The 15,119-nt window shown below is 48.7% G+C and overlaps 3 protein-coding genes and 1 long non-coding RNA gene across 4 annotated transcripts; 1 reads left to right on the top strand and 3 right to left on the bottom strand.

Annotated features, from left to right (window-relative positions):
- Window positions 1-638: 638 nt before the first annotated feature.
- LOC125907381 (uncharacterized) lies at window positions 639-8,600 on the top strand. Its single transcript, XM_049609157.1, has 4 exons — window positions 639-1,430; window positions 2,964-3,240; window positions 3,558-5,333; window positions 6,419-8,600. The coding sequence occupies exons 1-4, from the start codon at window positions 1,387-1,389 to the stop codon at window positions 6,449-6,451; spliced, it is 2,130 nt and encodes a 709-aa protein (XP_049465114.1). The 5' UTR covers window positions 639-1,386; the 3' UTR covers window positions 6,452-8,600.
- On the bottom strand, window positions 8,601-10,369 carry LOC120955305 (uncharacterized protein DDB_G0284459). The gene is made up of 2 exons (XM_040376030.2): window positions 9,166-10,369; window positions 8,601-9,100 (listed from the first exon to the last, which is right to left on the bottom strand). Exons 1-2 carry the CDS (start codon window positions 10,248-10,250, stop codon window positions 8,728-8,730), a joined length of 1,458 nt encoding a protein of 485 aa, XP_040231964.2. The 5' UTR covers window positions 10,251-10,369; the 3' UTR covers window positions 8,601-8,727.
- Window positions 10,370-11,072: 703 nt separating this feature from the next.
- On the bottom strand, window positions 11,073-12,569 carry LOC120958870 (probable cGMP 3',5'-cyclic phosphodiesterase subunit delta). The gene is made up of 3 exons (XM_040381938.2): window positions 12,403-12,569; window positions 12,136-12,322; window positions 11,073-11,999 (listed from the first exon to the last, which is right to left on the bottom strand). Exons 1-3 carry the CDS (start codon window positions 12,453-12,455, stop codon window positions 11,784-11,786), a joined length of 456 nt encoding a protein of 151 aa, XP_040237872.1. The 5' UTR covers window positions 12,456-12,569; the 3' UTR covers window positions 11,073-11,783.
- An 810-nt stretch (window positions 12,570-13,379) lies between these two features.
- On the bottom strand, window positions 13,380-14,981 carry LOC120957522 (uncharacterized). The gene is made up of 2 exons (XR_005751945.2): window positions 14,138-14,981; window positions 13,380-14,076 (listed from the first exon to the last, which is right to left on the bottom strand). It is a non-coding gene; the product is annotated as an uncharacterized LOC120957522 (long non-coding RNA).
- Between the last annotated feature and the right edge of the window lie 138 nt (window positions 14,982-15,119).

Below are 15,119 nucleotides of genomic sequence, written 5' to 3'. Positions count from 1 at the left end.
GTGTGCCATTACCCTTCAGCAGACGACAGCGATCTAACGAGTTGATCGAAAATCGGGCACTAACTAGATCCTTACCTATCATTATCTTAAACGGTGTTTCGTCGTGATGATTAAATCTGGGACTGGTACAGTGGCGTAGAGGAGATCCTAAGCAACCATACGACTGTAGACCTTGCTGAGTCAAGGGGTCAAACACGCTACTGAGACATAGGCTCCATCCAAATCTGATGAAACTCTCTTAGCCGCGTTCGAGGAACATTTTCAAAAGATTGATTGCCTCACAGACATGTAGAGATAAAGAAGTCGCTAGAATGATGAGATATTCCGGATAGTTCAGCTTTGGTCGGTATTACCGACGGTGGCGGGTTTACCGATAGGCAGACTGAGCGATCGGCAGGGATCCCGTCGTTTTGGTAGTGCGTAGAGTAGTCCATTAAGGGCTCCCGTAGACGAGGGTGGCCACATGGCTCAAGAATCAACTGAGCACCACAAAAAGAACGCCTCATGAATTCCTTCTCCAGGATCTTCTGTGAGGCCAGTTTCTATGTGACGTAGTACAAAGGTGAAGGCGAGAAGATTCCATAACATCTTGCAATTGCCTTTTCATATAATCTAGCAGCGACATTAAACGCGGGTGTGTCCTCTTACTTACCAAAATCTAGAATTGTTTCTCCTACCTTCACTTTCCGGGTGACTTCTACAATGTTTCACTTTGTTTACAAAACTCAAGACACAGCTCGGACAGCCGTTGCCAGCGCTTCGCAACCAGCCAGTACTCAACGCAGCGTTGTAAACGGACTTCGCTCGGACATCGCAATCCGCTGTCAAACATGACAGTGCCCACACATACACAAAGAGCGCACGAAATACGCACACGGAGAATTTACGGGCTTAGCTGTGAAACTGTGCAAAAGTTGCAAAACACTGTGTAGCAGTTGCAAAAACAAAACAAACGGAACCAACCAACTGCATCACGATCAATGGCCACTGCAAGCCAGCCAGCCCCGAGACGGATGGTCCCAGCACAGGCACGAACGGCAGCAGCAGCAATCCCCCTGATGTAGAAGAAATCGTTAGCAGCAGCAGCAGCAGAAGAGAATAAGAAACACACATACACACGCGGAGAAAACGGGCAGGCGAAGAAGCAAACAAGAAGCAGTGCACAAAAATAATGATTGCCGAAGGAACGGCGAGCGCAACAGGGCCCCCGACGAAACCGTGGTAAACAAGAGGGCGAGCGAGCGAATTACAAGTGAAAAGAGGGGGAGGGTTGCGGGCGTGTGCGTGTGTGTGTGTGTGTCTCTGTGCGAGTTCGAAGGGAGGTGCTGCAGCAGCCGCCCGTGCAGTCGGCGCAGCGTCTTTCGCGGGTACGGATTTTATCCGACGATGAATGTAGCAGCAAATCGCCACATAAAGGAGGAAACCAGCAAGTGAGTATTGAATGTGTGCCTGTACTGTGAAGTGAAGAGGAAGAAAGGGAGAAGAGTGTGGCTGTGTTGCAAAGTGATCCAAATTATAGGTGAGAGCGCCAGAAGAAGGTTCAAGGATTTTCAAGTGCCAGAGAAAAAAAACAATCTCGAGGGAAAGTGTGTTATGCGTCGTCCTTGAGAACGGTACATTTCATGGGGAGAAAAGGAGCCCGTATGTTGAACGAAATGTTATGCCATTGGACTGGTCGTAATGGGTTGACGCAAGAGAAAGGACCGCTCGTCAAAGGCAAGAGACATGCAAACAGAAAAAGTTGGAGCTGGTATAACGAAACGGTCCGAAGCGAAGCAACACACCAAACCAATTGGAGTAACAAAAAAAAAAGAAAAGAATACAAGAAACGAAACGAGACACACATCCTCCGACCGTGTCTGTGAGCGTGTAAAAGGCAACCAATCACCAAACGCGAAGGGAAAGCGGGAAATGCATCCAAGAAGGCTGAATTAATGCGGCGCTGACGATGGCGACGACTGCGGACGAGCATACGCGTAAAAGAAAACATAACACGAAAAGGTTCGCCTCGTCCCCCTACAGGCCTGTAGTGTCCCCCGCACACACACAAACGAATACATATCAACGAATGTTCGCGGTCTTTTTGCGCAGATTCCACCGCGCGCGCAAAGGAGAAGGAGAAGGAGCAACCAAACCCCGGCAACAACACGCGCAGGAGATACGCGAGAGTAGTGACGGCGGTGTGTGTCCTACAAAACAGCATACAACTACCCCCCTACTGGCTCTGCCTATACACACGCAAAACTATTCACTACACCACACGCGATCGGCACCCCACCACACAACCAGCCAGGCGCGATCGTCCGCCGCCGCTGCATTTCGTCTCCTTGCGCATGCAATGCAAAAAGGGCAACATCGCATCGCGCGCGGACTTGTGTGCATCGTTGGTGTGTTTGTTGTGTGTGTGTGTGTCTGTGCTTAGTTTACATGTGTTTGTTGCTATGTCACTGCTCCGCTCCACACACTCGTCCGCGGAAAGGGCCGAACCGTTCCCTTCCACGCAGTTCCTCTCCCCCTTAAGTAAGGGACGATTCGAGCGCACACCGCGGACTGAAAGAAAGCGAGAAGAAACTGGTTTTTGTTTCGCGCGCGCACCTCCCCCTGCCGCCAGCCTTTCATTTATTATTGACCCGGCGGGGGTAACATGGGGAGTGGGGGGTATAGAATGTGTGTTCGCTTGCGGTGGGCTTTGGGTGCGCGCGCGTGTGTTTGCGCGGCGTTCAATCTCAGCAGAACCGCGCAAACCGGATCGGCACGCAAGCTTAACCAAACACGCCAAACGTGTGCCTGGCTTTGTGTGTATAGCTTTTTTTGTGAGGAAATTTTTGATGGTATTTGTAAACCGTTCCTTTTTCTTCGTACAATTAAGGATTCGTGTTTTTACGATCGGAGCGAAATTGCTTTTCTCGTTGTATGTTCTCTTTTTTTACCCTTCACTAAACTCTTTCTCCTTCTCCGAACAGTGAGCACCATGCTGGTGAAGGTTGCGACGGTGAGGACGGCGCTGGAAGGGACATTGGACAGGGGAATGATGGAGAAGCAGCCGAAGAAGACAGAGAATGCCAGCAGCAGCTGCAGCAGCAGCATCAGCGCAGCACGCGAACGATCTACAGTCTCAATATGAACGTGTGCCGGTTGTGTCTGTCGGAAGGGCACGGGCACCTGCAGCCCGTTTACTACGCGCAGGACTCGCCGGACGAGATACTGCTGCAAAAGATACTGGAGCTGACCACGGTGGAGGTGAGTTGGAGGCGTTACGAGTGTGGTGTGTTACAGGGGTTTCCAGGGGGTCTCATAGTTGACGGACACTTCATAGGCTCTTTCTTATTGGAAGTGAACTTCAAATGATGGAAATTGAACTCTATGGCTCCCTTTTAGGACAAGCTTCTTGGAAATTCCTATTGGATTTGTCCAAAAAGGTTGCTATAGAGTCCAATTTCCATTACATTTCGCGTAGGAAAGACCCAATAAAGTGTCCCACAGCTATGAAAACTCCTGGAAAATCCTTTATATTGCCACAAAAAAACCTTAAAAACTCTACCCTTTTGCACTTTTAGATCACCTACGCGATCGATTTTCCCACCAGCGTGTGCTTGGAGTGTCTGGCCAAGCTGGACGAGTTTACCCACTTCCGGCGGCAGTGCATCGAGAACAATGAAATGCTGAAGCTGAAATACTACGAGCTGAAGGCGGAAGCGGAAGCGGAGGACGCACAGTACTGCTCGAAGCAGGAGCTGAAGGACGAGGAGGCGCTGCAGCTGGCGGGCGTGAAGCAGGAAGAAGAGTTCATCCAGCTCGAACGATCGGCCGTCATTGCGGAGGACGAGCAGAACGGTGCCCCGGTCGACGAGCAGGTGACGTACGTGGAGGAGGAGGAGCCGGCCGGCAATGAGATTATCATCGGCGATGGGGGGCAGGACGAGTACGGCGCGGACGAGCAGCCAGTAGCCGGCACGAAAATACAGTACGTCTCGGAGGACGGCACCATGACGGAGTACATTACGGCCGGTGCGATCGTGCGCCGGGAAGCTGGTAGTCCCGAGCTGGAGGAACCGGCCGGCGGTGTTGGTGAAGCGCCGCAGGAGATTTACTACACCGTTGGCACGGACACGTACGCCATTCCGGCGGTGGGCGGTACGGAAGCGGCCGGCGGTGGTGGCTACGTGCCACAGGTGTACGCCGACCAAACCGAGATCGAGTGTACCACGATCGAGGACCATCTGCCGGAGGAGTACGTGGAGGAGGTGCCGGCCGTCACGATGACGGCCCCAAACATGGCCCCGAACAGTGGCACCCATCCGGTGCTGGCTGCGTCCCGCGGCCGCCACGATCGCCCCTTCGTGTGCAAACACTGCAAAACGAGCTTCAAGTACGAGCACAACTACGACCGGCACATGAAAAACCACGCCAAGGTGCTGTACCGCTGTGGCAAGTGTTCGAAAACGTTCGTGAAGCTGCGCAAGTGCCAGCAGCACTTCCTGAAGGCGCACTCCTCCCAGCGGTACGAGTGTGACATCTGCTACCGGACGTACAGCTTGCCGACGCGGCTGGAAAACCACGTGATCGAGATGCACTCGGTAAACGGTATGTATCGGTGCGACCGGTGCCAGGGCGAGCTGTTCACCACCTACCTGGACTTTAAGGCGCACCGGTTGCGCTACCACCCGCGCACCGAGGAGTCCACGGCGGTAGGGACGGCCGGCGCCGACACGACGCCCGCCATCATCAAGCAGACGTCGTTCTTCGATGCGGTGCACATGGAGCACGTGCTCATGTCGAACAATTCCTGCACATCACCGGGCGGCGGCAGTCCCACGCCCAGCTCGGAGGAAGACCAGCAGCAGCAGCAACCCGCGAAGGAACTACCGCCCGCCCGGGGCAAACGTCCATCCATGGGGAGTGGTCCCGCAACGCCCCGCACACGAACGCGCACCAATGGCCATAACAATCGCGCAGCGAAGGCGCAAAAACTACACGCGACCATAACGACGACTCCGCAATCATCTGCACAGCACGAGGTCATCCTAATAGATGACGATGAACAGCAACATCAGCAGCAGCAGCAGCAACAGCACCAACTAGAAGATTCGCCACTCCCGAACGGCTGCGCCAGCACACCGACGGTGCACCGGGAGTTGCTCCAGCAGATCGAGGAGAGTGAGGCGAACTCGCTCGGTCCCAAAATGTACACCTGCGACAGCTGCCCGAAGCAGTTTGTCCATCTGAACAACCTGAAAGCGCACATCTACGCCGAGCACGACAATGACAAACCGTTCAAGTGCAAGGTCTGCCCGATTTCGTTCAAAACGAAGGAAATTCTCGTGATGCATATGGTAAGGCTTTTGGCTTTGGATGGTTGGAACTAGTGATGTGCAGGTTTGGCAAAAATTCGGGGTTCGATTCCGACCTGACTACGATCATTTCGGAACTGATTCCGGAAGGTATGACCGCCCAACATTATCCAGAGTCGCTCGGAATCGTCCAATATCGTCCGGAGTCGTTCGGAATCGAAGTCGACCGGAGTCGGCCGGCGTTGGCTTGAGTTGTTCGGAGTCGTCTGGAGCTGTCCGGAATAGTCCGGAGTCACATGAAGTTGACCAGAGTCGGAGTCATTCTAGTTCATCCGGAGTCAATCGGAGTCGCTGGGAGTTAACAGGAGCAATGTGCTTGTTATTAGGCAATTCAATTCGTTGTGTACAGGCCTACAGGCCCATACGGGCCTTTGTTTCCAAGGCCGACTTTGGTCGACTCCGACTCCAACCGAGTCCGGACGAATCCGGACGATTCCGATCGACTTAGAAGGACTCCGACCTCGTAATTCAGTCGACAGTCAGTCGATTCTGAACAATTTCAAACAACTCCAGGCGACTCCGAACGTATCCAAATGACTCCGGCTGACTCCGGACGACTCCGGACGACTCCGATCGACTCCGACCGACTCCGACCGACTCCGACCGACTCCGACTGACTCCGAACGACTCTGAACAACTCCGGATGATTCCCGATGACTCCGATTTCAAAAGACTCCGGGCGATTCCGGGCGATTCCAAACGATTCCAAACGATTCCAGATGAATAAGGGCGACTCCGAAAGACTCCGGACGACTTCGACTCCAAACAACTGCATGCGACTCTGGACTACTTCGAACGACTCCGGGCGACTCCGACTCCGAACGACCCCGGAAGACTCTGGGCGAATCCGGACGATCCCAAACGACTCCGGACATTTCCGAAGGACTCTGAGTGACTTCGAGGACTCTGACTGCAGGCGGAACTAGTAGTTCGGAGTTTTAAGGAGTCAGAATCGGACTAACAATAGCCTGAGTCGGATCGGAGTCGCTCCAAAGAGCACATCACTAGTTGTAACCATTGCCCTCTGTTGGACCTGTTTACTAATTGCATTTTTTCTCTCTTTTTAGCTACTCCACACACAGAACAACGGTACCACTTAAAACGCGCACCAAACCACGCCATTGTGACCTATTATTATGTGCCAAAATCCTTGTCCTCTCCCTACCGGTGGTGGCATCTCGTGTGTGAACTAAATGTGATTCACCCGATTCATCCATATTGGAGTGAGGGAGCATGCAAAGGATACAAGATTTCAATTTCCGTTACATCCCTTTCGGAAATCCGTATTTGTGAGTGCGTGTGTGTGTGTGGGTGTGTGAGTGTATGTGTGTTTTTACGCAATATCCTACCATACCATTGTAATCGGTGGTGCTCTTCTGTTACGTTAAGATACGATACCGTATTGTCTAAGTTTGCTCATTCAATGAGAGATGGAGAGCAGAAAGAGTGGAGGAGAAATTGAGGGTGTGCAGTGCTTCCTTTGTTCCGGAGTTCCTTCTGGATCGAATTTTTCCGCGCCCCACTACCCCGCCACACATATCGGAACTGTTTGTGTTTTAGCGAAAGGACTTTACGCAACAATGGGCGTATATTACAGGGTTTTTCAGGAGGTTTCATGCGTGTTGGACGCTTTATTGACTCTTTCTTACTTGGAAATTAACTTAATGTGATGCTAACTGGACTGTATAGCACCTTGTTGGACAAATCCAATAGGAATTTCCAAGGAGCCTGTCTCTAGAGTCCAATTTCCATCATATGGAGTTCATTTACCATAGGAAAGAGTCAATGAAGTGTCCCACAACTATGAGAACATTATTATTATCACAGTGTGGCCTTCCAGAAGCAGAAGCGACCTTCTGTTTGAGTTCTGTCTTCTCTCTATTGCACTAACCTTTACCTTTCTTCCGTTACGGCCAACGGTCTGCTGTGTGCTCATTATTAACCACCCCCGTCCTCTTCGATCGGTGCTGATCAATGTTACGCAAAAACACACACACAACAGAAAACAATGCAAATAAATCTCGCCTCTAGTTTGGTAAGTGGCCGTTTCCTCGCGTTTAGATCCATTAGAATGGTTTAGCCGTGCTATAATGCGCGACGTGTTTCGGTTGGGGCTGCTGGGCCCATTCTAGGTAGGACAAATTAGGTAAAGTAAGTCGTACGCGCACATTACGCAAGTAAAAGAATGACACGTTTTCAAGGTTAGGGTACGTAGTTGTTAGATTTTATTCATTTCGTTTTTTTACTGAACGTTTTTCTTTTATAGGGAAATAGTAGCAATACAGGGGACAGCCAAGTGCAGGTTTGCAATAGGTCGAAGCGACTGTTGGAGAATGCCAGGGCAACTCTTTAAACCATTTTTTTATCTTCTAAGAGTGCAATAACTTGTGCAACGAATCCCCATGCCCCATTTCCTCCCACTATTGCTACTACTACTACTAGAGCCTGTTGTAATGTACAATTGTTGAATTTATTTTACATTTTACACTCTCCTGTGCCGAGGACTACGAGAACTGTATTGTTTTTTAATCGTTCATACTGTTGGCAAACAAGGTTCTCTAGGGTATTTGTGTCATAGATAAAATACTGAGGGAAAATTGATAAAAATGACCAGTTCGGACACCCCTGAGGGAGACGAACCCCAAACACTTGCGGGAGAGATTATATAGTAAGAGAACAAATCGCCATAAACATAAACAAAAAACCATGTGCAAGCAGCGCTACCTCTAGACGCGCAAATGTAGCATTAAAAAAAAAGAACGTAAAATACTTTCTATCCTTCAAAACGAGTAAAAGGACAGCAAGTGTGTCAACCAATAAGATTGGGAGAGGAAAAATAGTTATAGAAATGTTTTCTATGACAAATGTGAACGTTTTTTTTTCTTTTTCTTTGTCGTGTTGTGTATTGATAAGACAGGATGCATGTTGCCGTAGTTTCCGTTTTCGCTCCGTTTCTCTATATATTTGCTGTTGTAAATGTTAATGCACGGTTAAAGATTTCACCTCTACACACACATGCGCAATATGCAGAGACAGCGGCAAGCTGGAAACACCGTGTACACTGCGCGGCGTAGGCTTACATAAGATGTATTATGAAAACGCAACGGAAACCAAGTGCAAACCGCGACGAGAGATACTACACACAGCCCAGCAACTGTCATCCTAAGGATCGGCAAACGGGCAAACTGTTCGGCAAATAGATAGATTTCAATCGTAAAACATAGAAAATAAAGAAATGATACATCTCAATTCGCCTTTTAGCTGCATTTCGTTCGATTGCGCCAAAGACAGCGGCTCGTTTGCGCATCCAAAACGCAAGAGCTGATGCGTACATTATCGTTACAATAGGTGGAAATAGGTAAAAATCTATTGGTATTCAATCCGCCTCCTCATCGTCGTCATTGTCTTCCTGGTGGAATTCTTTCACGGCCGAAATCTTCAGCACCTCGTGGGCACCTTCCCCATCGTCACCGTCCGCAGCCGCCCGTCCACCGTCGGTATCTTCATCGCCGGCTCGTGAGTGTTTGCTTTTGCCGGCGTCCTTTTCCTTCTTCGAGCCTCCCGACGTGGGTTGCTCCAGCCCGGCCGACCAGGTGCCACGCGGTATGTCCGAATAGGCAGCCGGATCCATCGGATCGAGTGGGGCGGATTTGGGGGGTCCACGCGGTGGACGACGGTCACGGTGATGGTGATCCCGGTCCCGGTCGCGGTCACGATCACGGTTTCGATCGCGATTGCCGAAACGATTGCTGTAAAAGCAAAAACAAGACATTAAAGCGCATTGCAGCATTCAATTGTGCGCATTGTAACTTACTCATCACCCCTCGGCGCTGGACTGCGATCGCGATCTCTTCGGTCACGGTCCCTTCTATCTCGATTACGCTCTCGATATTCACGATCCCGATCCGTCTCGGACATGCCCGTATCATTCCCGGCATCATTACCGGACGAAAACGTGCGCGATCGCTTCTCATCTTCCCGTCCACTACCCGATGGCTTTGGTGGTCGTTTCGGGGGGTTCACAACGGGTGGTTTAAGATTTTCCAGTCCCACCGGCGGTACCGGTGGCAGCTGGGCGCCAGTATTAGTCGGCCCGATCAACGGTTTGGCCGGTGGCGCTGCCGCCGGTGGATAGCTTTCCACCACAACCGTTGGCGGGACGGCTTCGCTCGCCGCCTCCTTCTGCTTCTGCTCTTCCATCAGCTCGCGCCGCAGCACTTTCGCACTTTTCGACAGCTTCGCATCCGGATGGGTAGGCGGCAGCCAGGAGACAATGCGCGTGTCCTTGTTGTAGAAGTAGAACGCTTTGCAGCCGACGTCGTACTCCTTGCGCCAGTTCTTCGGCAGCGGGTAGCGCTCGAGCAGCCGCTTGACGCGCTTGTCGTAGTCCTTCTCGATCTCGAAGTCCGCCTCCCCGTACCGCTTGACGCAGTACATCGTGCAGAGATGGTACACGTTGTACTTGTTCTGGCACGCCTCCACCGACTGGTAGCCGTACCGTTTGGTCATCTTTTGCTTCATCTTTTCCGTCCAGTCCTGCGCTGGGTTGCTTTTCTTTTTCGCCGCATACTCGAACGAGTCCGGATTCACCTGATCGTACTCGTCGTAGTCTTCCGCGATGATTTCCTCGTTCACCGCGTCCGCCTCACGGCGCTCCTCGTCCAGCTCATCGTCCTCCTCGTCATCGTCGTTTTCGCCGTGGTCGTCCGAATCGCGGTCGGTAGTGGCGTCGGAATCACGCTCCCGGTGGTCACGGTCCGAGTCACCTTCCGCCGTAGACGCTGCTCCTCCTTTCGCTGGATGCGAATCGTTCGTTCCGGCTGTGTTTTGTTTACCGGCCCCGTCCGGTATGATGCCACGCTTGGCAAGACGCTTCAGAAGCGCCTCGGGTAGCGTCATGATGGCCAATTTTCGGTGTTTTATCGGTAAAATACGTTCTCTCGTGTGCTTCCTGTACGGCACCGGGGTGCGAAACTTGTTTTGTTTACATCGGCAAGCGTTTGACAGTTTAGCTGTCAGGGTTGTAGTCGGAGGAGAATGCTCCTTGAATCAAATCAACTGTGGTAAACAATAATTTTACGTTCTGCATTTTTGTCCGCATTCGTGAACGACGCAATTTTGAAAAGGTTTTATCAGAAAGACTTCGGATAACAAGGTACAATTACTTCTCTATCATAAAATTCTAATGAAGGCTGCGTTACTTTCAGCATTATTATCAGCATTACTTTCCAACGGTTGTTTGGATACTTTTAATCAGTTTACATCCATACAATGGCAACCGCTGCGCAAATTACAGTCAGAATTCAATAGATAAACGCTTTTCCGTGATTTTTCCATATATTGGTCTATAAAAAAAGGAAAACCAATCGACTGGATTAGTGATATGCTCTCTGGAACGCACCTACGACTCCGATCCGACTCTGACTATTGTTAGTCCGATTCCGACTCCGAGAAAATGGAACCAATTGATCTGCTCGGAGTCGTCCGGAATCAATCGGAGTCGTCCGGACTCGTTCGGAGTCATTGGCCGTCCGCCAAATTAACTAGTTTCTACAAAATCGTTTGATTAGCCTTTTGATTAAACTCCGGATTTGATTTGAGTTCCATACAGGCTCGGTCCAGTAAAAAAATCAGGATCATATCTTCATAAACCTGGACCAGTTCCTGGAGCAATATCTGGATCCAATTTCCCATAAATTCAATCTGAACAACACCCACCGATTATTGCTTTACGTACATTTGGTGACATGTATTTCAACGTTTTGTAAAATAAGGGACACAGCTTCCTGGAAGCTGAACATAGGCAGATACACAGTTCAGCGCCTCTCACGTTCGTATAAAAAAGATTGACTTATACATTAAAAAATGGTGCTTAATTCTGTGATTACTTACATTATAACATTCATCATTACATGCTAGCATAGTCGGGCGCCCCTTGATGCGTGCACTGTTTTAGTGTTTGATTAGAGTGTGAATCGAAAAAAACCCATTTTGCTAAGCTGCTCGCGTGAGGCAGATGTGATCGTCGAATGGTAGCCGTTGTACTGTCGCTTAAGTACAATGTGTCTGTGTGTCCTTTGCATCCTTTTTTGCCGTTGCTTGTGCAGCAATGAGAGCGTTGAGGTGTTTTTTTTTTTTGGTTTCAGATTCACCCGACCAGAAATGCCCAAGCGCTTCCCTGGCATGGCTGGTGTGTCCGTACCTAAACTACCTAATAATAATATGATGGTCCCATGAAACTGGGCAAGTTAGTGCAAAAACAAATCGGCGTGTGTGCCTTTAGTGCCGTACCACATCAGCAAGCGAATGGCCAATGGCGAATTCTAAGGAGTTCGTTGAAAAATGATTTGAACTAGCAGTCCCGACCGTGTTCCCTACGTTCGGTTGTTTGAACACGCGCGGGCATCATCCCACCCCGGCCCGCCCCTTGCCTTAGATGTAGTATAACCGCACCACCGACTTGCTGATGAGCGTATCGCCGTCGTAAAAGCTCGTCTCGATGGTCACGTTGCCGTTCAGCACTTTGGCCGGCATCATCTGCGACTCGGGCGCGGCCTCGATGGTCGACTGCCAGGTGTTGGTCGTGTTCGGGCTGACCCATCCCATCTCGAAAAACCATTCCTCCATAATGCGCCCCTTGAAGAGGACCTTCAACAGAAAAGAAACAGAAACCACGAACGATGCGCCGCGCGCACGAAAGGGCAATTAATTAATCGATAATTACACTTAAATGACTCCTGCAAACACGCACCGCAACCCGCGCGGCCCACTCTTGCTTGCTTACCTTCTGGTCGAGTCGAAAGTTTTCCATCGCCTCGACGGTGCTGAAGTTGATTTCCCGCGACACGGCACGCAAGCTGAGTATCTTGACCGGCACCTTCGCCTCGTGCTCGACGTCCGGGCAGGAGAAGTCCTTGTTCTCCTGCCAGATGATCTTACCCGTGTCCGCATCCCGCAGTATCATCCAGTTGCTGCAAACAGTGACGAAAGACGACTCAAATCGTACAGGGAAACTCACCAATCACTCCTCTGTAGTCGCTGCATCACTTACATTTGAAATCCGTTTAGAATTTTCTCCCCTTTACCGAGATCGTCCGTGCCCATTGCTCGCTTGTTGGTGTGTCTGCTGGGATGAAGAAAAAGCCAAATTTACTCTCGTTCCTTGCGATGTGCGATGCGGTAAACAAATAACTCGGCCGCAGCAATGATGCTGATGACCCGGATGACAATTTCAGCACGGAAAATCGGGTTGACATTTGATGCAAGTCGCTTTCCGTTCCGCTTTTCAGACGAAAGCGATCTCACTATGAGCTGCGTGCTGTGAGAAAAAAGGAAGGGGAAAATCAGTGCAATCATCGTCATGGTAGTCATGGCGAAAAAAAGGTATTCCCCTCTTTTACTTTTTTCCACCGTTAACATCCCTAGTACACTCTGACTCTTCCTTTCTATTCAGTTCATCTGTTGACTTGTTGTACTGCCGTGGTTGGATTTGATCCGCAGTGCATCAAGTCAGAACATCTCAATTAAACATGTAAACCATTGAAGGCTTCGAAACTTGGGTCGTTGAAAAGGCACTAGTAGACGCATCGAACCTTGAAGCAGAAATAGATCCACGCACAAGTGAAAATATTGACGATGATATCGTGTTGCCTTTGATGATTGCATGGTGTTCAAGAAACAACAAGGAATGATGAAGAGCAAACGATGGAGAGTGCAAGTAATGAATTTTGTTTTCGTGAATTGTGGAAACTAATTTTGATTCTTTTTGAATGGAAGCTGCTGATTTAAGATCCAGGCTAGACAAAGAAAAAGGATTTGAAGAAAATTTGGGAAAATAGAGTGTATAAATCTTCCAAGAGCAAATTATGACTAAAGCAATTTCAATATGACTAGCAGTGGAAAAGCAGTGTACGCTCTCTAAGCATGGATGAATTTGAAAATAACGGAGGATGTAAGAACACTGCAAAACAGCACATGTTATGTACATGTGGCCAGCCGGCTCTGTCAATCAATTTACACTACAAACCATTAAAAGCACGCGATTTTATTCAGCTTTTTTAGGGTTCATTGCCACGTGTAATTTTCAAGCTTATAAGGCAGGCTTTTAGGCTTTAGGCCTTTCTGTGATTCATAGGAATATTTTAGAATTGTGCATGCAGGTCAAAACTACAAAATACATCACGAATCAGTACAATTATATTATTTTTTAAAGTAATTGATTAGATGTGTATTTCCTTCAGTTTTAATGTGTATTTAGTTGTTTAAGCGTCGAACATCTGGGTCGGCCAGGGGCCCCAAAAATGGCACCTACCATCCGCTCACAAGCATAATTGCTACTCAATCCTTCTCTGGTTGGGATATTTGATACAATCCCCTGCTAGACGCTTCAACCAAGCCTCTACTTTTGTGTGACCGCTTAGGGCCTCCATTCGTCTTAATCCGCCATTGCTAACAATCATGGCAATCCAAAACATGGCCTTTCATGAAATATTGGATGGTATTGCGTCCCAGCCGCACTCGTTTCCTTTGCCATTATTTTCGCCTTTTGTGGACCATTATTTTCCGTTTTAAATTCGACTCGGTGCGTATTCTCTTTAAGTATTTTCAATCCATGTATTCCTCTTGATTTTCAACGTTAATGGTTATCGCACAACTGGGTATCTTCTTCATCGTTAAACGCTGCTTCATGTTTTGTTGATGCGTGTGACGGAGAAAGAATCACCTTCTGCAATTTAAAAACTTTTTTTACATTGACAACAGCACTCTGTTGGGTGTTTTACACTTACCTAGAGGCTGTAAATCAACTATTAGTAAGGTAAGATGTTCATCATCTTCCCATGTTTGCCCTCACGTTTTCTTCAAAGCATCGTGTGTCCGATACAACATTTCACTATATTTTAACTGATTTGGGATATTTGATATGCGCTTTCAACAAAAGAATCGAGAAATGTAGACCGCGGTCAATTATTGCACGTTTTACAAATGTAAACAATTCGTAGATGATCCAATGTTCTCCTAAAACCACAACACAATGGCGGCTCGATGTGGGGAAGAAATTTTTACTCACTCCAAAATCCGACCTCATCATGATTTCATCATGTGAGCGGCTGTTGCTTGATCATCTCATTAGAGCAATCATCGGCGATAGATTTACTCACCATACAAACAAAATCATCTGGCCTCAGCGAGGGGAAAAAAACAAGCTTGCTCAGTACGCAGGAGGAAACGATGATAGCCTCTCAGTATGGGTTGAAGCAGCTGTCATTGAGCTCGCCATAGTGAGAGCAGGCTGGATTGTCATTTGGGGACAGCCGAAGTTTGACGCATCGGTTGGGTTTGTTTTGCCCAGGGGCAGGGGCTGGCAACACGACTGAATGAAACTTAAATATAAAATTACCGTTAGGATTCAAATTACGCACAGCTACGAATACCGGACATTCAGGATGTTTTTATTTAATTTCTTTATATTTTGACTGTGACCATGCTAATTTTATATTTTAAGATGACTGCCATGATGTACTAGAATCTATTAAAATGTGTTATACCCCTATTAGGCCTTGGTGACACAGTAAATAAATATTTGTTGTCGGTCAGTTGACCACAGGCATTCTTAGCAGTTTTGCTTCCACCCAATTCCTGTGTTCCATTTGTTCCCTAATTCCTGTTTATCACTCAAGTAGTTATAAATGTGAAAAGAACAGTGTTTTGTCAAATTGAGCTATGAATTTCATTAAACACATATTTGGTTCTGGTGATGGTGATAAATTG

This window comes from Anopheles coluzzii, chromosome 3 (genome assembly GCF_943734685.1).
Source record: "Anopheles coluzzii chromosome 3, AcolN3, whole genome shotgun sequence".
Lineage (NCBI taxonomy): Eukaryota > Metazoa > Arthropoda > Insecta > Diptera > Culicidae > Anopheles > Anopheles coluzzii.
This window is presented reverse-complemented; position numbering and strand designations above follow the sequence as displayed.

Bases quoted from the DNA above. Each gene is read 5' to 3' on its own strand.
- LOC120955305 (XM_040376030.2), bottom strand. From the start codon at position 10,250: ATGACGCTACCCGAGGCGCTTCTGAAGCGTCTTGCCAAGCGTGGCATC. The intron at 9,101-9,165 runs GTAAGTTACAAT...TTGCTTTTACAG, and splicing joins CCAGCGCCGAGGGGTGATGA to CAATCGTTTCGGCAATCGCG.
- LOC120958870 (XM_040381938.2), bottom strand. From the start codon at position 12,455: ATGGGCACGGACGATCTCGGTAAAGGGGAGAAAATTCTAAACGGATTT. The intron at 12,323-12,402 runs GTAAGTGATGCA...CACTGTTTGCAG, and splicing joins ATTCTAAACGGATTTCAAAT to CAACTGGATGATACTGCGGG. The intron at 12,000-12,135 runs GTAAGCAAGCAA...TTTCTGTTGAAG, and splicing joins ACTTTCGACTCGACCAGAAG to GTCCTCTTCAAGGGGCGCAT.
- LOC125907381 (XM_049609157.1), top strand. From the start codon at position 1,387: ATGAATGTAGCAGCAAATCGCCACATAAAGGAGGAAACCAGCAA. The intron at 3,241-3,557 runs GTGAGTTGGAGG...TTGCACTTTTAG, and splicing joins TGGAGCTGACCACGGTGGAG to ATCACCTACGCGATCGATTT. The intron at 5,334-6,418 runs GTAAGGCTTTTG...CTCTCTTTTTAG, and splicing joins AAATTCTCGTGATGCATATG to CTACTCCACACACAGAACAA.